The sequence below is a fragment of the Schistocerca serialis genome, unplaced genomic scaffold, assembly GCF_023864345.2.
Source record: "Schistocerca serialis cubense isolate TAMUIC-IGC-003099 unplaced genomic scaffold, iqSchSeri2.2 HiC_scaffold_1400, whole genome shotgun sequence".
NCBI lineage: Eukaryota > Metazoa > Arthropoda > Insecta > Orthoptera > Acrididae > Schistocerca > Schistocerca serialis.
Genome location: NW_026047626.1, coordinates 1,081,696 through 1,107,511, shown reverse-complemented (window position 1 = coordinate 1,107,511; position 25,816 = coordinate 1,081,696). Strand labels below are relative to the sequence as shown.

The 25,816-nt window shown below is 37.7% G+C and overlaps 1 protein-coding gene across 1 annotated transcript in view; it reads right to left on the bottom strand.

Annotated features, from left to right (window-relative positions):
• LOC126442684 (zinc finger protein 708-like) overlaps nucleotides 1–25,249 on the bottom strand; it is a 28,942-nt gene extending 3,693 nt beyond the window's left edge. The window contains exon 1 of the mRNA XM_050090737.1: nucleotides 24,898–25,249. Within this exon, the coding sequence (XP_049946694.1) occupies nucleotides 24,898–25,249 (352 nt within the window). The remainder of the gene's footprint in view (nucleotides 1–24,897) is intronic.
• Nucleotides 25,250–25,816: the final 567 nt, after the last annotated feature.

Genomic DNA, 25,816 nt, shown 5'->3' with positions numbered 1-25,816 from the left:
AAATCTGTTAACATCTCTGTATCTATCTTCTGATCGTCATCGACTAGTCCTTGATGTAATGCTTCTTGATACGAAACGTTACAGCTGTCACCAGCACTTTGAATGAAACTGAGGAAGGAGAAAAGAGGTGTGAAATGTTGATTTACATGATACAAAAAGCAGTATTTCACCATCCACAGAATCAGGGACTATAAACCGAAAGAAAAAATGTATGGGTGTCACAGATAACTTATTCAGTACATGTAAGTGATTTAAAATTATCATGACATTCTGCCAGAGCAATAGAATTTTTATAAGGCAAATGATCACAGGAAATTCAATAACGACCAGTCTCATTCAGTGCTGACTGGGTTTCCTAATTTTTTAGTAGGTACTGTTGTTTAAAAAAGTCTTGTAATATTTTTAAAATACTGTTCAACAATCTTTTAGATCAAATTATTACTTTTATTAGATATAATATCCCTCAGTTCTTGACGTAACAGTTTCCTCCCAAAAATAAAGGAAAAGAAAAGAGAAATCAATGATTTTAAAATAAAAATAAATCACTCTCTCCAAGTGGATCTTTCTTTGTTTTGGAGAACACTTTGAGCTTAGAGTATAAATTCTTGAAATCACTCATGATAAATTTATTTCACAAAGCAATTAAGCATGGCATTTTATTTGATTCCAAATGAATCCCCAACTACCACAAACATCACATTTATTATTGGCTAGGTAGTATGGCCATCAACCAGGTGGACAACACCTGTACACGAACACATACATAAATTTCCAGACTGATGAACAAATGTGAATGACACACACAAATTATTCCGAATTTAGAGTGCGTTGTTAGCAGCACAGCTTATGTTTAGCCCTTTCTAATTGACATATTGTCTGTCAGGCAGGATGCCAATGCAGTTACAGCCTCCCATTCGATAGTATCTTCACAACTCCTGGTCCCCTGGAGTTTCAATACATCCTCAACTGAATCACACACCCCTATCAATGGTGACATCAGCACAAATCATGTACAGTCCATCCTACCATAGTCTCCTGCGAGCAAGTGATGGCAGTAGGCGCATGGTCTACCCGTGTGATATCTGGGTATAATCATTCCACCTGCAGCTACCCCATTCCATCACAATAGAACTGGACATCTTTGAGCTTCCCAATGAGGTCATTGGAGTGTGGATATGGCTGTGGGTGTGTAGGAGCATGCACATACTTGCATGCTATTATTCTATCCTGATTGCTGATTTTGACTGTTTTGTCTTTTGATGGATATGTGGTTTCAAGTAACCAATGACAGCGAAACATTACAGTTTGATTACATCAAAAACTGAAATTTTGCTGCCGTAGATGGCTATGCAGAGAAACATTTTAAGAAATATTTCTGTCTTGAGTTCGCTCATAGAGGTTAGCCTTAAAAGCTCTGAACAAAATAATCATGATCTCAGTTGTGCTGCAGATTGTTAATCTTCGTTTTCTTGGATATACTGCACCTCATATAGTTGTGGTAAGGTTATGACATAAGTTTAAATTCAAGGCTACAAAAGGCTGTCTAAAATCATCAGACACTAAGTTAATGTAGAATATTGTATCCCACTGACTACAGTACTGTATGTTGAATACCCTTTTGGGTATGCCCTATGTAGGTATATTTCTTATACAGTCGCTTCCACATCTGCCGGATTATAAGAGTAGATGCCTGGTGTGCCCATAATCAACGTGGCTGAAAACACCTCCCACTTTCAAAGCTTACAGATAGCATAGATGGCAGGCACTGACTTTCCCGAACACTCCTATGTAAACATATACAAGGAGGACACAGCCACAATTACACATATTTCCCACATATCAGATAAGGGAAAGGCAGTGTATTCCAGCCATTCACATTCTCAGGGTGGAGCAATATCCTTCAAATGTACACTGGATGTGGGTGCGCAGTTTCTTGGATTCTACAGACGAAGTATGCCACATGCTGATCGAATTTTTCTTGTCATTTGGCTTACACCTTACAGTAATTATTGTGCAATGTATCATTTTCGCCTGGGTTCAGTAGAACAGGCAAGATTGCTTTCTCACATAAAGCGGAAATTTTCCTTCTAGTTCAGCTGTTATGTGGCACTACTTGAAAATAAAAAGTCATATCTAGGTTTCTTGTGGCATTACATCCACCCTGTCTGAGCTATCTCCTTTTCTCCCCTCAGGTTTTTAGATTTGTTCCTGACTGATACAGCAGTTTCATGGGCTATCACAACAATAGTAAATCCTCCTCATCATTACTCATACTTTTGTTGAGCCAGCAGACAAAAGAAATGACGTAGACAGCTGTTCTGGGCTAAATATTCACTGTAGATGAACAACATTGGAACTATCACCACGCTTTGCGCGAGGTGAGTACTGTGGGTTGACACTCACTTCCACAACAGGACAAGTGCACCAACAGTGTGGTGAATCTACCTTGCAATAACCATAGTCTGGCAAGATGTAAGCAATTTTGAATATCTCCAGATGGTAAAACAATCCTCTGTTTGCTCCATGTGGTACCCACCTCAGTGACCTTTTGACATACCTATGTGTGTAGGTTACAATTATAATGAAGCAGGATTAGAGATTAGTTGTGAGAAAATAAATAACTGTGCTGAAGTAAATTCTAGCACTTGTAATCAGAAGACATAGCTCATCTCACAACGCACCAGGAGATGCTGGTATTACACCTGCGTATTACTGACATTAATATCTCCTACAAATGAAATGGCTGGCAAAATTTTAGGGCAATATTAGCAATGCTTCTTGCAAAAGAGGATCTTGGCAAATCAAAACAAAATCTATTGTTATCATTGAGTAACTGCCCTAAGAATTCATACAGCTAGTGTCTGATCTCAATCCTCACTTATCCCTCACACACAGCAAATAATACAGGTTGCCCATCCAGCTGTCCTTACCCCCACTGGAAACCAGTCAGATACTGTGCCCTGACAGCATGGGAGTATTGAAACATTTACAAAGTGACTCACATGAAATACAGTGATCTTCTACAGATAAAAAGTTTCATTTACTCAACATGTGCTATCAAAACATGAATTTTCCATTGCAGTATAATAGTAATTAAACCAATGATAAGCTTTTGTGTTATTACTACAAGGCATTAGGGAGATGACAATTTGAAGGTTTTCACTGTGGAACTTTATGGTTCCATCACAAAACCATCAATATTTGCATCACATGTGATTCATGGGATATAGGGTATTTGTACCTGATGCTCTGAAAGTGCCAAGTCTCATTATTTGGACAGTTATTATCTTATATGTTTTTTCTCCAGTGAGTATGGTGGTGGTGTAGGTTTCAAGTATTTTCTATCTAGTTCTTTTGGGATAGAGTAGAACATCAAGTAACACCCCCCATCAGTTGCCACAACCCTCAAGCCATCATCAAATGTGTTCTTGAAGACATTGCTAGTGAAACTTCCAACACTGAATATACCAAGATGTCCCATTGGAACAACCTTCTCATAACGAAAGTGAATGACACAGCAAATATCCTAGTCTTTTGCTGGACAGTCATGGTTCAAGCTGGTAGAATTGTTGCAACACATATGTTCCTGATTCATATACAGCTTTCTGATATTTCTCATAGAGTTCTTGTCCTTTAAATGACACAATGAAATCCCACAACAAAGCTTGTGATATTTGGGACTTATGGCATCATGTCAAGATTGATTACGTGAGCAGTAACACATGCTGTTAACCCTTATGAACTTCAGTTTAATATTATATCTCTTAACTGCATCTTACCATTTATGTTATTCATAATTTTCCTCAAGAATGTGTTGCCTCATTTCTACCAGCCCTTCTTAATTGCTGTGTAACGTCTGAAAAATAACTTATGATAAACAAAAACTTACTATAGTGTTGTGAGAATATATGATATTTAGTGTACTACTAAAAAGTCTATCAGCATCTCCACGGCACAATGTCATGATTTCCTAATTTTGTGACGTTTTGGTAATAGCTAAGTTATTTGACATGTTTCAGTTATGTGGCACCCACTTACCATATTAAACATTTATCTTGCCAAAGTGAAGTAACATGCCTGCCTTAATGAAACTGGGAGACATACAGTATATAAAACTGCAATGGAAGGATATCTACGGAGAGTCCACACGCTAACATGAGGTTAATGAAGATGGATGGCCGGTCTTTCTAGTAGTACAGGTACCAGCCACAACCATACCATATGCTAGGGAAATTATTTTGCAATTCCAGAGGACATTGTGCTCTGCTGTATAGTTTAATGATAATGACATCCAATTGGGTAAAATATTCTAGTAGCAATATAGCCTCCCAATAAGATCTCTGGGAGGGGGCTACTCTGGTGGATATCATCAGGGGAAAGAAACAATATCACTATAAGTGAGAGTGTGGAATGTTAAGTCCCTTGATTGATTAGGTGAGTCAGAGAACATGAAATCAGAAATGGATAAGTTGAAGTTCGATATGGTGGGAATTAGTGTGGTGCATGGGAGGAAGAACAACATTTCTGGTTAGGTGGGTGCAGAGTTATCAACACAAAATGAAATAGGAGTAATGCATGAGTAGAAGTAATTATAAATAATAATACAGAAAAGTAGGTAAACTATTATGAACAGTACTGTTGACTCCAAAACGGCCTTGCTGTGCTGGTACTGCAGACGGCTGAAAGCAAGGGGAAACTACAGCCGTAATTTTTCCCGAGGACAAGCTGCTTTACTGTATGATTAAATGATGATGTCGTCCTCTTGGGTAAAATATTCCAGAGGTAAAATAGTCCCCCATTCGGATCTCCGGGCGGGGACTACTCAGGAGGACGCCGTTATCAGGAGAAAGAAAACTGGCGTTCTACGGATCGGAGCGTGGAATGTCCGATCCCTTAATCGGGCAGGTAGGTTAGAAAATTTAAAAAGGGCAGTGGATAGGTTAAAGTTATAGTGGGAATTAGTGAAGTTCGGTGACAGGAGGAACAAGACTTTTGGTCAGGTGATTACAGGGTTATAAATACAAAATCAAGTAGGGGTAATGCAGGAGTAGGTTTAATAATGAATAAAAAAATAGGAGTGCTGGTTAGCTACTACAAACAGCATAGTGAACGCATTATTGTGGCCAAGAAAGACACAAAGCCCATGCCTACTACAGTAGTACAAGTTTATATGCCAACTAGCTCTGCAGATGATGAAGAAATATATGCAATGTATGACGAGATAAAAGAAATTATTCAGGTAGTGAAGGGAGACGAAAATTTAATAGTCATGGGTGACTGGAATTCGTCAGTAGGAAAAGGGAGAGAAGGAAACATAGTAGGTGAATATGGATTGAGGGGAAGGATTGAAAGAGGAAGCCGCCTTGTAGAATTTTGCACAGAGCATAACTTAATCATAGCTAACACTTGGTTCAAGAATCATAAAAGAAGCTTGTATACCTGGAAGAATCCTGGAGATACGAAAAGGTATCAGATAGATTATGTAATGGTAAGACAGAAATTTAGGAACCAGGTTTTAAATTGTAAGACATTTCCAGGGGCAGATGTGGATTCTGACCACAATCTCTTGGTTATGAACTGCAGATTGAAACTGAAGAAACTGCAAAAAGGTGGGAATTTAAGGAGATGGGACCTGGATAAACTGAAAGAACCAGAGGTTGTAGAGAGTTTCAGGGAGAGCATAAGGGAACAATTGACACGCATGGGGGAAAGAAATACAGTAGAAGAAGAATGGGTAGCTCTGAGGGATGAAGTAGTGAAGGCAGCAGAGGATCAAGTAGGTAAAAAGACGAGGGCTAATAGAAATCCTTGGGTAACAGAAGAAATATTGAATTAAATTGATGAAAGGAGAAAAAATAAAAATGCAGTAACTGAAGCAGGCAAAAAGGAATACAAACGTCTAAAAAATGATATCGACAGGAAATGCAAAATGGCTAAGCAGGGATGGCTAGAGGACAAATGTAAGGATGTAGAGGCTTGTCTCACTAGGGGTAAGATAGATACTGCCTACAGGAAAATTAAAGAGACCTTTGGAGAAAAGAGAACCAGTTGCATGAATATCAAGAGCTCAGATGGGAACCTAGTTCTAAGCAAAGAAGGGAAAGTAGAAAGGTGGAAGTAGTGTATAGTGGTCTATACAGGGGCCATGTTCTTGAGGACACTGTTATGGTAATGGAAGAGGATGTAGATGAAGATGAAATGGGAGATATGATTCTGCGTGAAGAGTTTGACAGAGCACTGAAAGACCTGAGTCGAAACAAGGCCCCGGGAGTAGACAACATTCCATTAGAACTACTGATGGTAGACTTTTGTCATGACTGGTTCTCCCAAGGCCATCTGGTGAGCACGATGTATGAGACAGGCGAAATACCCTCAGACTTCAAGAAGAATATAATAATTCCAATCCCAAAGAAAGCAGGTGTTGACAGATGTGAAAATTACCGAAATATCGGTTTAATAAGTCACAGCTGCAAAATACTAATGCGAATTCCTTACAGACGAATGGAAAACCTGGTAGAAGCCCACCTCGGGGAAGATCAGTTTGAATTCCGTAGAAATGTTGGAACACGTAAGGCAATACTGACCTTACGACTTATCTTAGAAGAAAGATTAAGAAAAGGCAAACCTACGTTGCTAGCATTTGTAGACTTAGAGAAAGCTTTTGATAACGTTAACTGGAATACTCTCTTTCAAATTCTGAAGGTGGCAGGCGTAAAATACAGGGAGCGAAAGGCGATTTACAATTTGTACAGAAACAAGATGGCAGTTATAAGAGTCGAGGGGCATGAAAGGGAAGCAGTGGTTGGGAAAGGAGTGAGACAGGGTTGTAGCCTCTCCCCGATGTTATTCAATCTGTATATTGAGCAAGCAGTAAAGGAAACAAAAGAAAAATTCGGAGTAGGTATTAACATTCATGGACAAGAAGTAAAAACTTTGAGGTTCGCCAATGACATTGTGATTCTGTCAGAGACAGCAAAGGACTTGGAAGAGCAGTTGAACAGAATGGACAGTGTCTTGAAAGGAGGATATAAGATGAACATCAACAAAAGCAAAATGACGATAATGGAATGTAGTCAAATTAAGTCAGGTGATGCTGAGGGAATTAGATTAGGAAATGAGACACTTAAAGTAGTAAAGGAGTTTTGCTATTTAGGGAGTAAAATAACTGAGGATGGTCGAAGTAGAGAGGATATAAAATGTAAACTGGCAATGGTAAGGAAATCGTTTCTGAAGAAGAGAAATTTGTTAACATCGAGTATAGATTTAAGTGTCAGGAAGTCGTTTCTGAAAGTATTTGTATGGAGTGTAGGCATGTATGGAAGTGGAACATGGACGATAACTAGTTTGGACAAGAAGAGAATAGAAGCTTTCGAAATGTGGTGCTACAGAAGAATGCTGAAGATAAGGTGGGTAGATCACGTAACTAATGAGGAGGTATTGAATAGGATTGGGGAGAAGAGAACTTTGTGGCACAACTTGACCAGAAGACAGGATCGGTTGGTAGGACATGTTTTCGGGCATCAAGGGATCACAAATTTAGCATTGGAGGGCACTGTGGAGGGTAAAAATCGTAGAGGGAGACCAAGAGATGAATACACTAAGCAGATTCAGAAGGATGTAGGTTGCAGTAGGTACTGGGAGATGATGAAGCTTGCACAGGATAGAGTAGCATGGAGAGCTGCATCAAACCAGTCTCAGGACTGAAGACCACAACAACAAGAACACTGTTGACTCAGTTCCATAGGCAACACAGATAAAAAGGCAAAACTATCTATAATTGTACAGGCACGTATAATTACTAGCTGTGTCAATTATGAAGAACTTAAAAGAATATATAAGCTTGTACCTAGATAAAATTTTGAAGTGGAGCAAGCCTTCAACCATTAGGATTAAAAACAGTGAATTTCACAAAAGGGAGAAACATAGTGCCCTATTACTACACTCATAAATTCTTGAATGTAGCAATATGTGAAGATACCAATGATATCATCACACTGGTTCAGTTGTAGGTACAGCAGTCAATCCATTGCTGGGATACCACAGAAATCCAATGCTTTCAAAACAACTGTGTGACTCACCTCAGAACATTGCTAAAGGGTGTGTGATGCATATCAAATAGGTCTAACCAGGGATATTAATCTTTTACTTCACATTGCTTTGCAAGGAACAGATATAGATCTAGACATAGCGGTCACACTCATCTGTGAGCATTTACTAGGTGAAAAATGGTAAATGTTTACCATGGATATACACAGTAAATGCAGAATTGAATCATTTTCAAAAAATGATTTTGCAACCTCATGAGTCCAGCCTTCCTATACAACAGGTCAAGTGGCTACTACAGTTCAAACACCAAAAAAGCACAGCCACAATTTGGGATGAGAACATCTTGTGCCAGGAAAAAAGAGCTTTACTGAACACAAAGGAAGATCTGATAGTGCATTACAGACAGTACAGCAGAATATTTCACTATGCACAGTTTGTTGTCTTCTGAAGTAGTTAGAGCTCTGTCTACCTTGCACAAGATACTTAAGTCCAAGGAGTTATTCTTCCCTTGCTCTTACTTCCATTCTGTATCATGGTTTTTTTAGAGAATAAGAATATTAGGAAAATTATTAACACAATTGATAACATTTGTCCTGTAATTTCACTCTAGTTCTGTGGTGACAAAACTTTCCTTCTATGATCGAAGCACAACTGATCAGTATTCATTTTACTGTCATTGCCAGATAAATCACTGTCAGTTTTGCTCCCAAATCAGCCAAGTTTGCAATGTGTGCATTAAGCCCTTTTGGGGAATTGTACTGTGTGAGATTTCCCAAATTCAGACATTGGTAATTCTAGGCATCCTTTGTTGTAGCTTCTCAAGTCACAAAAGATGACTCACCAGATAAGTCTTCATGGCCTTACTAAAGCTGACTACAGCAGCTGCTGAAATTTAAGATCATGATGGTGGCCTGTAAACTGTCAATACAACAAGCTTATGTTTCCCAATCCACATTGCTGACACAGTATTCAAAGAGCTGTTCACCCCAACATTCATTAATCTGAAGGGGCTGAAACTTGACTCCAGTTTTTGGGTATATAACCACTCACCCTTTCCTCTTACTCATTCTACATGGTAGGACATTAGCTTGTACCCATCACATTGAATTTCTATGACTTCCATGTCATATTGAATTAGAATAGTTAGCACTATACAGCTGCTGACACTTCACCTGCACTTTGGTTTGATTCTTTTTCATAAAAGAAGTACACTGTTTTTATTAAGGAACCAATACACAAACTAGCTGTTGTATAGAATGTGTTAATATCCTTACTTCTCTGTAATATTTTTACTTATCAATAATAATAAACTCACTCAAGGTGAACACTTGGTTAACACCAGCAAAATATCTGTACTGGCAGTGATGTTCTTGATATTATACAATGTTTTAATGGTTAACAAATTTCAGTCAGCATGAATTACTAACATTTTTTGGTCTGTTGCATCATTACATTTTTCATTAAACCTGAATTGTCAACGTTTTTCCCTTTTCCTAATGTTTCTCTAGCTGACCTTTATGCATATCATTGCTCAACAATCGCCATCAACAAGGAAAACAATTGTGACACCAACGGTGTGGAAAACTAGATTCCATCAACAAGTGCAATTCCATGTTGAAATGTGCTTTTATGTTCTTTAAACAGGGCCACTATTAGTAACATTGAGTTCCAAGCAGTGAAAGGGTTGTCATGCCATAGGAATGACAAAGCTTAGATCAGCAATAGAAACTGAATATTCGTCAGGAAGCAGAACATGGTGTATTGAAAAACAGCACAACAGGCAGGAAGCTTAGACTCAGCAAATTTAGATTATCCACACTATGTAAATGAAAAGTTCTTAATTCTGCTGCACTGGGTTCCAGGTGCAAATCAAAGTGATTTCACAGTGTTATGCATGAAGATGCTGAACATTTACTTTTAAATGGTTCAAGCTATATGTGCACTTCCAATGTATCTTTAAGTGGAACTATAATTCAATCAACAACAAATGAGACTGCAGAAAAAAATTTAGACATTCAAAACAGACATCAGGTGTTTTGCTTATTGACTGTGTAAGTTCCAAAATAAAAGCCTAATTTCCTGCTAAGTGATTGGAAATGAAATGAATAAAGTTGATGAAGAAGGGGCAAGTATTGATTGCATGAATTGGACCTAGTGAGAGAAAAGTTTGCTATATATTACGCCAGCAATGGAGGCAAAACTAGGATTTCTTTACAACTTCTACCAAGTCAAACCCACAAAATAAAAGATGACATGTGGCATGGTGGGGGCCAGCTGTAAACATTGTTTTTAACTTTTGTACTTGTCTGTAATTCATACAACATAGATGAACAACAATCTTGGGTGACCAGTAATTCTGAGAAACTGATATGTTTTAAGAACATGAAATTAATGCTTTACCTTGCATCTACTCTCATTATTGGAAAGCTTGGATTGACAGTTAATCATAAATGGCTTTTTTGTTTTAATATTAACTAATTTAAATGTTCACTTTTTACTGCCAAATATGTTAAGTTCCCTTCTGCCTTTGAATCAAGGCATTACTGTTGCTATGAAGACATTGTATCACAAGCCATTTGTGCTATCCTTATTGCTGAAAACGAGATGGAAGCATTGGATGCAATACAAGCTGGGAATCAGTTCCATCAGTTTACTCATAAAACTTACAGAACTGTTTTAGCAATTCCTGGAGACATTATGTTGGCAAGTTAGATGGTGACAACAATATCACGTCACCTGACAATGGAAAATTTTGCAAGACATTTAAAATCCTGAATCTGGTGTACAAACATTTCTGTCTGAGGTGTAAAATACATCAGACGAATGTGAGGAGGACAAGACCATTTTGCCTACCCACCATGAAGTGTTAAATGCCTTGGACACTTTAGAAAGTTTTGCTGCAACATCTGAACAGATCATTAGTTTTACAGACGTTCTTACAGCTGGCCATCTAGTTAGCAAGCATTTTTGTTTCTTTCTGTGGCAGCACAATGTGTTGAATGTTTGCCATTAGAAAATTATCTGCAAGTGCAATTTTTCTGGAATTTTTGTTCCTCTCTGTGACAACACAGTATACTAGATTTAGAACATTATTTGAGTGTATAATTTTTCAGGATACAGTACAGTATCTAATGTAAGGGCTTTAGTTTTCATTTTTGTTGTTTATGTTGTTACTGCAAACCAATGTTATAAGTTGGACTGATGTACATTGTAATACCGTAAAGCTCCTTTTTAATCTTCTGCAATAATAGAACAGTTGATATAGTAGCGTTTTCTCTGATAATATGCATAATATTGCTGTAGTCTGTATATACTGTATGTATATACAGCAAATGGTTAATATACAGAAAAATAGAACTCCAAAAACAGAACTTTTTAAAAATAACTTCTGGTATTTTGGTCCATAGGGGTTATTATTTTTCTTTCACTTTGAGTAACTAAAAATTTATACTGCTCAAAAAATTCTGCAGTGAATAATAAAAAACGTACCTTAAACTATCAGATGCATTTCTTATTGAGGCTGCCACCTGAAACAATACAAAGAATTATTGGCGATTTAAAATTGATGAAACAGTAAATAAATAAAATTGTATTAACACCCACTACCATCTGATTGTTCCAAACAATAGTTGGAAATATTATTATCAAAGAGACACAACATAACTGCAGCAGTTATTGAGGAAAATTACAAGTAAAAATTAACACTTCATTTCAGCACTTTGCTTTTAGCTTTGTAAATAATTATAAAGACACTGATTTATTTGAAAACAAATTTCCAACTTGATACTTCAAAATTAAAAGCGTGAAACATCATTCACCTGCCATGCACATACAGTAAGGTGAAGTACCAGAGAAAAATGTAAAAAATCGTCAAATTTTTATTGATGAAACAGGTAAAGAAAAGAACAGAAAAAAGTTCTATCTGAACTGGTATTGAATGTATTTTCTTCACAACTGTTGCACTGAATATTATGCCATATCACATCAGTTTCATCCACAGAGGAAATTAAGGAGTACAGCATGACATGAAAGTGATAGGAATTATTACATGAAGTGCTGTTATTTTATAGGCATATAAATGACAAAGATTCATGTATTATCATCAATAGGAAATAAACAACATGGTTAACGTGAGGACAGTGTGCTCTTCAAATGAATGAATAGGCTTTCATACATACAATGAATACATATGAAGAATCAATGAGCATGTGGACAACTACAATAGCACTAAAATAAGTGTTACTCGAGTCTAGCAGAAGACCATTAAGATCAAGGATAATCAAAAGATTCAGTCATCAAACCCAGAGATGATCACCTAATGCGAAACATGTCAGATTAAACAAACTATTTCACATTAACAGTAAAGACTGAGTCATCTCTGACAGCAAGTTGAATTAAGGTAACTAAATCAGGTAATTTTTCTCAAAAATAACAACTGCACTGAAAATGAGTAATAACAAAGATAAGGGTACTGACAGTCGGATACCTCTAATTTCCTCACACTGATAATTACGGGCGATGTTTCCAGATTGCATCGTCATCATCATCATCGTCATCGTCATCCCATACATTAACTTATAAGAGATAGTGTCTAAATTTAAAATTTTCTTCTTACTCCTATATCCTTCTCAATTTCTTTACATACACAATGTGATCAAAAGTATCCAAACACCCCCAAAAACACAGGTTTTTCCTGTTAGGTGCATTGTGCTGCTACCTACTGCCAGGTACTCCATATCAGCGAACTCAGTAGTCATTAGACATCATGAGAGATCATAATGGGGCACTCCGCGTAACCCATGCGCTTCGAACTTGGTCAGGTGATTGGGTATCACTTGTGTTGTATGTCTCTATGCCAGATTTCCACTCTCCTAAACGTACCTAGGTCCACTGTTTCTGATGTGATAGTGAAGTGGAAACGTGAAGGGACACATACAGCACAGAAGCATACAGGGCAACCTCGTTTGTTGACTGACAAACTGCTGACACTTGAAGAGGTTCGTAATGTATAACAGGCAGACATCTATACAGACCATCACACAGGAATTCCAGACTTCATCATTATTCACTGCAGGTATTACGACTGTTAGGTGGGAGGTGAGAAAACCTATACTTCACCATCGAGCAGCTGCTCATAAGCCACACATGACGCAGGTAAATTCCAAATGACGCCTCGCTTGATGTAAGGAGCGAAAACACTGGACGATTGAACAGTATAAAATCGTTGTGTGAAGTGAAGAATCAAGGTACACAATGTGGTGACCTGATGGGTGTGTGTGTGTGTGTGTGTGTGTGTGGCAAATACCTGGTGAACATCATCTGCCAGTGTGTGTAGTGCCAACAGTAAATTTCGGAGGGGGTTCTGGTGTTATGGTGTCATAATGTTTTTCATGGAGGGGGCTTGCATCCCCTGTTTTACATGGCGCTATCACAGCACAGGCCTACATTGATGTTTTAAGCACCTTCTTGCTTCCCACTGTTTAAGAGCAATTTGGGGATGGCAATTGCAGCTTTCAACACGATCGGACACACCTGTTCATAACGCATGGCCTGTGGCAGAGTGGCTACACGACCATAACAAACCTGTAATGGACTGGCATGCATAGAGACATGACGTGAATTCTTTAGAATAGTTTTGGGATGTTTTGGAATGCTGACTTAATGCCAGGCATCACCGACCGACATCGATTCCTCTCCTCAGTGCCAACACGAGTTAAGAATCGGTTGCCATTCCCCAAGAAACATTCCAGCACCTGATTGAACATAAGTCTGCAAGAGTGGAAGCTGTCACCAAGGATAAGGGTGGACCAATGCCATATTCAATTCCAGCATTACGGGTGGAGGGCGCCATGAACTTTCAAGCCATTTTCAGCCAGGTGCCTGGATACTTTTGATCACACAGTGTATGTCATCGGTGGTCTTCCGAATATTTATATCCATTTCTGTTTTCCATGTGTCGCTGTTTAAGTATGTTTCATGGTCTTTCTGGACTCTTTTTCGATTTATTGTCATCTTGTGAGAGTCCAACTTCTTCTGTACCTATGATCCATTTTGAACTGTTTTTGCTAGTGCTTGCTACCTCGAAGATCTGCCTTGTGAGCCTGTCGTCAGTCATCCTGTGATGTGTCCACAGAATTTTATCCCTTTTTATCTATAGGTGTCCGTTATTGTTTCTGTCTATCTATAGATCTCTCTAAAGGGCCTCTTTATCCAAATTCGTTCACAGAAAACTGGCCCAAATATTTTCCTGAGAATTTTCTCAGTCAGTCATTTTTGCTTGACCATGAATCACAGTATTTTCTACAGTAAAGAGTTACTCCAGCAGTACTTTCGCATTGACTAAAATAGATTTTTTGTTATGACAACTCCACATCAGTTGACAAGCTTTTGAGCAAGAAACTCCTGAAGTTATGTTTGACAATAAGGGAGGATCACACGTTTGAAAGACTGAAGATTTTGAACAGTGTGATCTCAAGATTTCAGCTGCAAAACTTGTGGACAAATGATGGCAGGATGATGGTGAAGACCGAAAATAGGAATGATCAGTCTGCAATGCAGACAGGACGTTTGAAGCTAAAAAAAATTTCAACTCTTGTTGCCTCTAATTTTGTGTGTTTACTTTCATGTCTATTTTGCAAAGAAACAATTTGTTTTACTAATATTAAACTTAAAACAGTTTCCCCTCTTATTATTCTCTGTTTGTCTATGTTTACTTTTAGTACAAATTTTCTGCTCAATTCTCATACCTCCAAGACCAATACTATTAATTAATTCACTATTACTTCAATATGTTCACAAGACTCTGATTCAGATGATAAATTACAGTCTTATTTCTACTTTAATAATTTATCATCATATTACTGTGGTTACTCATCATTAGCATCAATAGTAAGACAGACTGCTTTCATTCCATTTACCTTGCTTTCAGTATTGTTGTGCAGAGACTGTTCTAGCTCTGTTCAGGAACTTTCTCCTCCTGTCTTCAGCTGACCATTCACTGACCAGTGCAAAGCCCGCTGGCCTTGGCCGCAAAACCTCCCTCCTCCTGGAGATATCTCCCACTTTCACGTCAAGGAACCTTGCTCCGCCACCACAATGCACTCTGGTATTCCTTGTTCTCCCAACCTCACCAGCCTAAAGTCGCTACTATCTAGCACCTTCATATGCCTAGTAGCCAAATGCACTGAACATCCCACTGCACTCGCAAATGTTCGATCACTGCCACCTCATCATAATTGTCACGTATTTCAAGACATGGACATACATCTGATACTTCTTTCAGAGATGTGGCTCGAACCAAGTATGTCCACAAGTTGCGTAAATTGAGAAGACTACATCTTTTCAGGATACAACAGGTGTAACTGACAACTGGGTGGACTAGCAGCATATGCATACTCTTGATTTATCACATAATGTGCTACACACATCCAACAATCATGAAGATAAACAAGAGGAATATGTTCATGTAGATTACATCCATTAACAGAAAGTCACATATGTGTGTACTCTACAAATGTCCTGAAGTATCCACGTTTGGCTGCTTTTAAATAGCTCTTTGAACTGAAATGTGAGCATATAATGATGCTCCACCCAGATCTTCCTTTTTTCCCAGAATTCCTAGCTGGTGAAGACTTCTTAAATTTCCTTTCCACGGGACTCACTATATCTGAAAACTATCTTGTACATTTATAAATCCTTTTTATACCTGTCACTATTATTGTTGTCATTACTACTGTTACCACCACCACCATTTGTGGCAGCAGTTGTAATTCTACTAGTAATGTCATTATTAACTTTATTAGTTCATAGTATTACTTACTCACATTGCCACTTATGACACTCAAATCATTTTAATACTATTTGTCATATTATAACTGTTGTTTCTTAGGTAACTATGATGTATGTGTGAAACCCTGGTCCAGTGCAGAAGAGAACCTGATGGCCCTCATCGGACTAACATAAATAAATAAATAAATGCTGATTGGATTATCTCTCCTGGATATTTAATTTATATGTCTTGTGACACTTCCTCATACCAAGTTATAGTGGAGAGATTATCTGCAGGCTTCCTGTCAATTACTGGGTTTTCTCACAGATGATTTGTAGACCAGTTTTCTGTGACATTTTATGAAGCTTCTCCAGGACAAGTTTGGCTTCTTTACAGTTTCTTAGAAATGTGAGTGTCTATAAGAGCCATACACCTCAGGTTGGTTCTCTGCTCTTTTTTAATTTCAATTTGGATTCCCTCATCTCCTTCCCTATGGCTACATAACTTTTTTCAGAATTATTTTAAATTGGAGGGGATTGTGGATCTCTGGCTGCATGCTGTTGTGCATTTCAAATGCTTCTGAAATTTCTCCAATCAATTTAACATTTGAAGTTGTACCTATTAATGTCTGTTGGATAATTGCCACTATTTTCCTGTCAATTTTGAATTCCTTTGAAGTACTGAATCAATATTTTTTTCTATCAAATCATAAGCCTTTCTGACACTTGTCAGAAGTTGTCACAGTATTTACACATCATCATCTTTAAAAAATTGACTTTGGTTCCCATATCTGTTCTCTACACGATTACCCTTTGCAAAATCGTGCCTTATATTAAACTATTAATGGGCCTAGATGTTCATCCAGTTGACTTCACAGGACTTTTTCAAGAATTTTGGACATAACAGGATGCTGTGAAATTCCCTGCAATTATTCAGACTGGTTTTATGTCATTTTTATGAAGAGGAACAATTAATGCACATTTCCACTCTTCAGTAATTTTTTCAATTTTACAAATGTTTAACATAATTCTGTCAGTTGCTTCTGTCAGATTACTGTTGCTCAGTATCCGTATCCGCATACTTCTGCTATGAGTTTCTGTTTCCGCTGATGACTTATTTTCCAAAGTACTGATTTCCTTCAGTTCCTCAACAGATGATTTTTAATCTGAATTGTTTCGCCTCCAAAATCTAGTTGTTCTTTCAGAGGCACACAGTCAAGAACTGAGTGAAAGCCATAGACTAAAATTGTTATTTTTATGTTGGTTTCAAGTGACCAGTTTACATTCTTTTTTATAGCCTTGAACCTTGAACATTATTTTCTATACTTTCAAGAATTCCTGCCATTTTCTAGGGTTTGTTACTATTTAAAACTTTCAATGCTTGTTCCCTCACATCTACTGGACCATGATCATAGACAATGTTCCACTACCTGTGTTTTCTCCTCTTTTGTGGTTAGCATAATCTCATAATGGTTTTCAATATGTCTGCAAGTTTCTTACAATTTATGGTATATGAATGAACAATTTCTTACTCATAATATGAGTGTTAATGGATTAATGATGACTGATTTATTCATATGTCTCTTTTCCGACAGGTTGAAATCTAATCTTTATATGCAAGAGACGTTGAAATGACTAAAAAATTCCTTTCTTGCTCTTACACTGCCTATTTTTATATCCTTATTGGCTATAACACCAGAGTCTATCTGAAACACACACAAAGCGGAGTTCAGAAAATTCCATTTTTGTAGCTTCTTCGCAGGTTTAAATTATGTGGTAGTGATTTTCATCTCATTTTCCCAGCTGTGTCTCACGATTTTTATATAATCTCTTTTGAACTCCTGTTTCCCAAAATTTTTTTGTTGGAATGTACACATTCCTGACAATGTGACATCCCACCAGTCAGACACTGAAGCAATTCAGTGGCATGCTTTTAGATTTGCTACTATTAGCTTTCATTAGCACACAAATGTTATGGATATGGTTCAGCAACTCAGACAGGAATCCTTGGAGGGAAGGTGGTGATGTTTTTGAGAGTCAATGTTGAGAAAATTTAGGGAACTGGCATCTGAGGCTCACTGCTGATGTAACTGTTTATCAGCGTGTAATGTAAGGAAACATAATAAAACTTTGTTGGTCTGATTTGTATACTAATATTAGCCTACAATATAATGCATCACACTTTGTGTATCCTCCATAACTGTCAGAGACATACTGAGTTTTATTTTTCTATGCTTACTGTTTTTTCATCTTATGTCTTTTGTTAATTTTGAAATCACCTGTTTGTGTATACTGAAATAGAAAACGTTTAATAGGATGAAGTGATGGTAATATTGTGGAAGACAGAGTTTAGATGTGTACCAATAAATAGTGAGTTTTGTCATAACAATGGGAGGAGATAAATTATGTAAGGTTGCTGTTGGGCAGTATACAGTCATGGATCACGAACTTGTAAACATAGACAAGTACTTTTTTCTTGTGCGCTGTGGATTGTAAAGATAGTGGACAAAATGGAACTAAAATTTATGCATTCCAGATTGATTATCCACACAATAGCATGAAGGCAGCAACTTGGAAATCATGCAGAGGCACATTTACTAATGGAAAATTCTATGAAGCACAATGCCAACAGCTAAGTTAATAGTCCACGGCGTCGATCTACCTCTTATTGTGAACTGATGTAATGTGGGAAAATATCAGAGCAGTGACAGTAAAGGAAAACTTCTGCTAAATGAACTGATTTCAATATTGAACACATTCTCCCAAGTGAATACCATACGCAAAAACTACTATGACTGTGCCCCATAGAAATTTGTTATTACACCATGCATATACAATGGAATGAAGCCTAACAAACAAATGCTTAATTTGGGAAGAGAAAATGTGATGCAGGAACCGGTTATGCCAGCTTCACTCTTTTTTATACAGGGTGTTACAAAAAGGTACGAACAAACTTTCAGGAAACATTCCTCACACGCAAAGAAAGAAAATATGTTATGAGGACATGTGTCCGGAAACGCTTACTTTCCATGTTACAGCTTATTTTATTACTTCTCTTAAAATCCCATTAATCATGGAATGGAAACACACAGCAACAGAACGTACCAGCGTGACTTCAAACACTCTGTTACAGGAAATGTTCAAAATGTCCTCCGTTAGCGAGGATACATGCATCCACCCTCCCTGATGCGCTGATGTAGCCCTGGAGAATGGCGTATTGTATCACAGCCGTCCAGAATACAAAGAATCTCTACATTTGGTACTGGGGTTGTGTAGACAAGAGCTTTCAAATGCCCCCATAAATGAAAGTCAAGAGGGTTGAGGTCAGGAGAGTGTGGAGGCCATGGAATTGGTCCGCCTCTACCAATCCATCGGTCACCGAATCTGTTGTTGAGAAGTGTACGAACACTTCGAATGAAATGTGCAGGAACTCCATCGTGCATGGACCACATGTTGTGTTGTACTTGTAAAGGCACATGTTCTAGCAGCCCAGGTAGAGTATCCCGTATGAAATCATGATAACGTGCTCCATTGAGCGTAGGTGGAAGAACATTGGACCTAATCAAGACATCACCAACAATGCCTACCCAAACGTTCACAGAAAATCTGTGTTGATGACGTGATTGCACAATTGCGGGCGGATTCTCGTCAGCCCACACATGTTGATTGTGAAAATTTACAATTTGATCACGTTGGAATGAAGCTTCATCCGTAAAGAGAACATTTACACTGAAATGAGGATTGACACATTGTTGGATGAACCATTTGGAAAAGTGTACCCATGGAGGCCAATCGGCTGCTGATAATGCATGCACACGCTGTACATGGTATGGAAACAACTGATTCTCCCGTAGCACTCTCCATAACTGACGAAATTAAAATGAGCTCTAACATGGAAATTAAGCGTTTCCAGACACATGTCCACATAACATCTATTCTTTATTTGTGCGTGAGAAATGTTTCCTGAAAGTTTGGCTGTACATTTTTGTAACACCCTGTATACCATATCCGCTGTCCCTAGCATTTTTCCTTGAGTGGTATGCTTGCACAATCAACAGGCATCAATGTGTATGAGGGTCATTTACAGACCACAAAAGAAGACGAGAAATTAGGGCTTTTATGGAGGCAACAGACAGTTGCTTTTCCCTCACTCTGCTAGCAAGCAAAAAAGAAAAGGAAATGACTAATAGTGGTGGAACATACCCACCGCCATGTACCATACAATGTCTTGCATAGTATGTCTTCAGATTTACGTTTTTCAGTTTAAATGGTTCAAATGGCTCTAAGCACTATGCTTACGTTTTTCAGTCCTCTACCTTATATTCCCAAATGTTTGTTAGGTTTCATTCCTGTGAGAAGTTTATGAATCTAACCATCAACTTTCTCTTATGCAAGATGGACAAAATTAATACAACAACATTATATTTTACTGGATTAAGTTTTATGCCTCATACAAGCAGACCTTATCAAAGCTGTAAATTTTGCCAAAAAGATAATTTATTTGGATCTGCTATGACTTCTATGGTGAGGTAATATATGGATTTATCTGCATACGTCCAAGAGTTTTTCTGTGACTGACGAATCTGTGAGTAATTCAGCACGTACCATTGAGGTAGCCATACTGTAACTATTTTGAGATCAATGTATCATGGGTGGTCTGTCACATAAAAATAGTAACGCACTTTGTACCTTTGGCAACTTTGAAAATTTTTAGTTCAAACTGACAAATATCAATGATTCACTGAAAAGATAAACCATGTCCAATGTGTTCTGCAATCCGTTAATCATAAGTTACTGGAAGGAGGAATATTTTTCAAATGATCTACACTCTCATGGTTTAAACTTATACGAACTGTTTAACATCCAGAAGGGTCACAGAAAGTATGGTTAAACATATTGTTACAAATTCCGTTTGGATTCTATTCAGAACAATAAGCAAATAACAGTTGCTAATCCACATCAAGTGGAATATCACAAGAGTACTGTAAAGTTATTAATTGCACTTAGGTCAAGAAAACTCACAATCTGTGCCTGTTCCACAGTAATGCATTTCTTACATCAATTACACAAATACATTTTTATCACTATACATGCAATAAATCAGAGATGGGAGTGCTTACAGTATTCTCAGTTCCACCCACCTCCAAATTTAGTTCAGGATCCTCCTTGATAAAATCATTTGGCCAAGAGATTACCAAATTATCTTCAAGACACTGAAAGAGAGAAAAAGTCTCAGTTAAAACTACTTGTACCCTTCTGTACTTATGACATGGCTCCCAATATTTCTTTTTGATGAATATAGCAGTTATTCTGCCAACATGTATCACCATAATTTCACACTCTGCTATACTGCACTAATTTTACACATAATCAGTCAGTACATAGCGTACTCCATGGTGCTTACTGACCCTTATCCTTCATTTGGGAACCTCACACTTTGCCCATAGCAAGAAGAGAGAGTGTGCTTACTCGCTGTGCATTAACGTAGTTGGACAGGAGAGGTGGCGAGCCTGAGAACTACAATGAAATGAATATCCCTAGCTGCATACAGGCATTGATATAAATCAATAGGGACAGTCCAAAATAAGTGCCCCAACTGGGACTCGAACCTGGGATCTCCTGCATACATGGCAGATGCTCTATCCATCTGAGCCACTGAGGACACGGAGGATAGTGCAACTGCAGGGATTTATCTACTTATCTCTGGCATGCCTACCGTGAGACCCACATTCCCAACCTATTGTCCCGCACTATACTCATACTGCTCCTGCCCATTATACTCATTACTCGCAGCTTTTTGCCGATTCCCGAAAGAGTTCAGGCACTGTTTGTGCATCCGCATAGAAGAAGATGGTCAAATGGCCAGTGAGCCTTGAAGATGGTATCTGTTCTTTTGGAAATGTCAGAAACAACAGGTACCATCTTCATATACCCAAGAACTACGAGCAGCACTGTCACTTGAGACTCAAGTTGACATGTAATGGGATGGCGTTTGTTGCTTCTGCCCCGATTTATTTTGAGAGTTTGTTTAGGACTTGTGAGTGAATGGTTCAGAGTTGAAGGCTGTGGTTATAAAGAGGTGCTGAGAGTTGTAGTTACTGGTAATTACAGAAGAAAACGAACAAAACATATCCACGTTTTTCGATCCAGTGAACCGATATGGCTGAAGAGAAACTAAGGGTAAATATTTTGTAGGTCTCCAAAAACTAAAGTATAATTTCAAAATGGTTGACAGCAATTCCCCAGAAAGACAATCTGACTCAAGAGTTGTTTTGTATGTTATTCTCATTTTAGCGAGGAACAACAAATCCCTAGCATCAGTAAACAAGTTGTAATTGTAAGACATGGGTGGTCTCTTAAAACGATAGCGGCTCAGTTGTTCCTCGTGTATTTCCCAATTTACTGAAGTATCTGTCGAAAATATTACACAAAAGAAAACCGTCCGTCAAGCAGTCGCTAAAGGGAAGCTGTGGAAAGAAGACAGTAAACAAGCTGCAGTTTTGATGTCTGCCAGTGCTGCTTTTGCTGAGGAAAATATAGGGAGCATATCAGTACTCAACAGAGTAGTAATCACATTAAAACGATGTTGATGTACCAGGAACTGGAAACTGTCCAATTACGTGATAAATTAAGGACAGCAAATGACGAAATAAATCTCTTCCAAAAGCAAGTCTTAGATGAAAACCATAAAATGGCTCAGTCAAATGTCCTAGATCATTGTAAACTCAGTAAAAACAGAAAATCATATTTGCCACTATGTTAAAGAAATACCAATTAAAAAGAAAAAAAGAGAATACAGTATGTGATGTGACAATTAATTCATTCTGGATACCGGGCTCTTGAACATTAACAGCTCAAAGAATATAGACACTGAAGCACGCATTGTTGCAACAACCTTCTGAAAAATCTCCAAAATTAAATGATTTCAAATGTTCGTGTGAAATTAACAAAGAGGCTTTAGAACAATTAATAACTATTTTCGGAAAGAACGAATAAAAACAAGATACGCTGATTTTTGATGAAGTAAAGCACGACGATATTTACATTTCAGTAACACTTTGCTGAAAATTTGTATCGTCAGTTTATGGGTATATACCTCGGACGACTGTAGTAATAACTTTGCCTATCATTGCTCTGGTGTTCATATCTGTTGCTCTGATGCGTAACCGTATTCACCCTATTTTAGTGTACTCGAATCACAATGTCACTCCTAGTGATGTCTAGCATATATTGATTCAAGTAATTATCCAGCTAGATCAAGCCAGAATGATACTTGTTGCATTCACTTCTTATGGTACAGTACAGACTGAATAAAGAGGTCCAGCAGTGTCTAGGAATTACTGACATAAAAAATAAAGTTCCTTGCTCAATATCAATTTGAGTGTTCCAGGTAGCAGCAATATGTTTCTATATTGAAGCGTATTGTCGAAGGGTGACCAGTTACTGTTAATGTTAAAAATAAACCTGGAATGGTTACTAAACACCGTGGCTTGGTAATATTTGTATCTAATGAGTTTAGTATTGATCTTAATCCTCAGCGTTCTACAGGTGTTCCATGGCGTAGATATACTACGAAGAATAGGTTTAAGTTCGTAACATATTCTAAACCCAAAACTAGTGCAGATATATCTAAAGTGAAATCCTGGACAGATCTAGAGAAAGAATGTAAAGTTAAGAATCGCCTTTTTCAAGGTACTAATCCATTTTATATTGGACTTCAAATAGCTGGAGATGAACCTGAGAAGTCAGACAATGTTCAAAGCGAAGTGAAATATGTAACTATGTAGTAAGAAATAGAGTGTATATGACATTTTGTAAGAGGAAAGGTAATGTTACTTTCTGAATAAAGTTTATTGTTTACAGCTAATGTCTGCGTTGGAGTTTTTTATGCTAACTGGGACCATATCCGAAATTATCCGGACGACCTACGCCTGGCTTTCCCTGTTCCCAACAATCAACAGAGGATTGATGAATTAGCTGTAACATTCTATGGCAACAAGATTAATTATGCAGCAGCTGTTATTGTTTTAGAAGAATTGTGGTATTATAAGCCTAATTTGGACGATTTCATTCTTCAATTTAGGGACGCATACAGAGAATATGTATTTATGTGGAATGGTACAAGGTGTGCTAATAGATATTTTGATTTTAGACAAGATCGCTATAGGCCATTGTGGTACAATTATTAGAACCTCAATAAATTAAACTCACAAGTCATAAATTGAGTAACAAATGGTTGATGTGATAAAACTGATGTACTTTTTAACAATGGCATCATCAACTTCAATTATCGACAAGATAGTTCTCCAGAATCAACGGGAGTATTTTTATTAGATAGATGAACAACTTAGTCGACACACTTATATTCTCTTGGTGATGCTTTGTACAAAACGCACAGGCTCACAAAAAGTTGATGAAATGGGGAAGCTTTGGTTCTGAAAGAACATACTGGCCACTAAGAGTAACCACTAAGAGTAACCACTAATAGTACCTTAGAAATACCTAAATACCTATGGAAAAGAGGTTGCATTTCTCTCCCAACAGCAGCATCATTTCGGTATCTCTAGGTCTCCGAGTTGCAATCGTCACTCATCAGTAAGACTAATTCTGCTTGGACAAGTTACAATTTGCTTGCCAGTAGAGTTCCTGTAAAACTTTCATTGTCTGTTGCAGAAACTGAACATAAACGCGAATTTTCGTTGACGTCATGCATAAGAGAAATGCAGATGTTTGCTGGATATTTGCAACAAAAGAACCAATACAGAGTTTTGGAGCAGAAAACATATTTGAAAAAAAAAAACCTTTGTATTCCAAACAATATCGAAGATCCACAATGTAGGTCAGTCTGCTGATTTTGCCATTGTAACACATAGTTCTGTGGGTCACAATTAGACGAACTGACATCTCACTGCGGCACTGCTGAACTAGGGTAGTCAGCACGTTTCCTCTTCTACTCAATATCGTTTGCCTGCAGTTACAGTGTTGTTTCTTCCATCCACTCAACGACTTGTCCTAAATTTTTAATTAAATCACCTGCCTATTTATTTCTGTTTGGATTTATCAGGTTAACATTCTGATGCTCACAGCTCTGGTTTGAATATTTTCTGGCGTATGAGACTTTTCCAACAATGTCATTTCCAACAATGTCATTTCCAACAATGTCATTTCCAACAATGTCATTTCCAACAATGTCATTTCCAACAATGTCATTTCCAACAATGTCATTTCCAACAATGTCATTTCCAACAATGTCATTTCCAACAATGTCATTTCCAACAATGTCATTTCCAACAATGTCATTTCCAACAATGTCATTTCCAACAATGTCATTTCCAACAATGTCATTTCCAACAATGTCATTTCCAACAATGTCATTTCCAACACTGTTTTTTCTTTCTGTCGAGATATCATCATTGTCTAAGAATGGAGAAAACATCATAGAGATCAGATTTTCTCTCAGTTGTGTTTACAATACTTAAGAACTAGGTTTATAGACCAACCCTGGGCCTGTAACTATTATACGCCTAAATTTAAGTGTTGCTGTAGATACTAAGTTAAGTCACAATCATTTTCATAGTTTCAGAGCTTTGAATGACTAATGCTACCTCATTTAACATCCAGCTGTAAGTTTGTGCCCACACAACAAAATTTCTCTACGGTTGTAAATGCAATTTCCAGTATGCACTGGGTCACTTTGCACCACTCCTGAGGGCAGAGTCAACACATCGGGCCTTTTAGCGTTTTGGACTACAAACCTCACTGTTATTTCATGTGCCCTATCAAGTTGGGATCCTTGCTATTTCCATTAATGTCTCAAATATTATGTTGAGCATTCATGGTGACAAGTACAATCTTGTCCCAAATCAGTACGCATTTTAAATGTACAGGGCATCTTCTCTCTCATATTTGTACCTTTGCTCTTTCCCTGCCCATCTCCTCACTACACCCACTAACTTCTTTGGATTTCAACACTCCCTCACATTGTTGTGTAACCTCTGTGTGA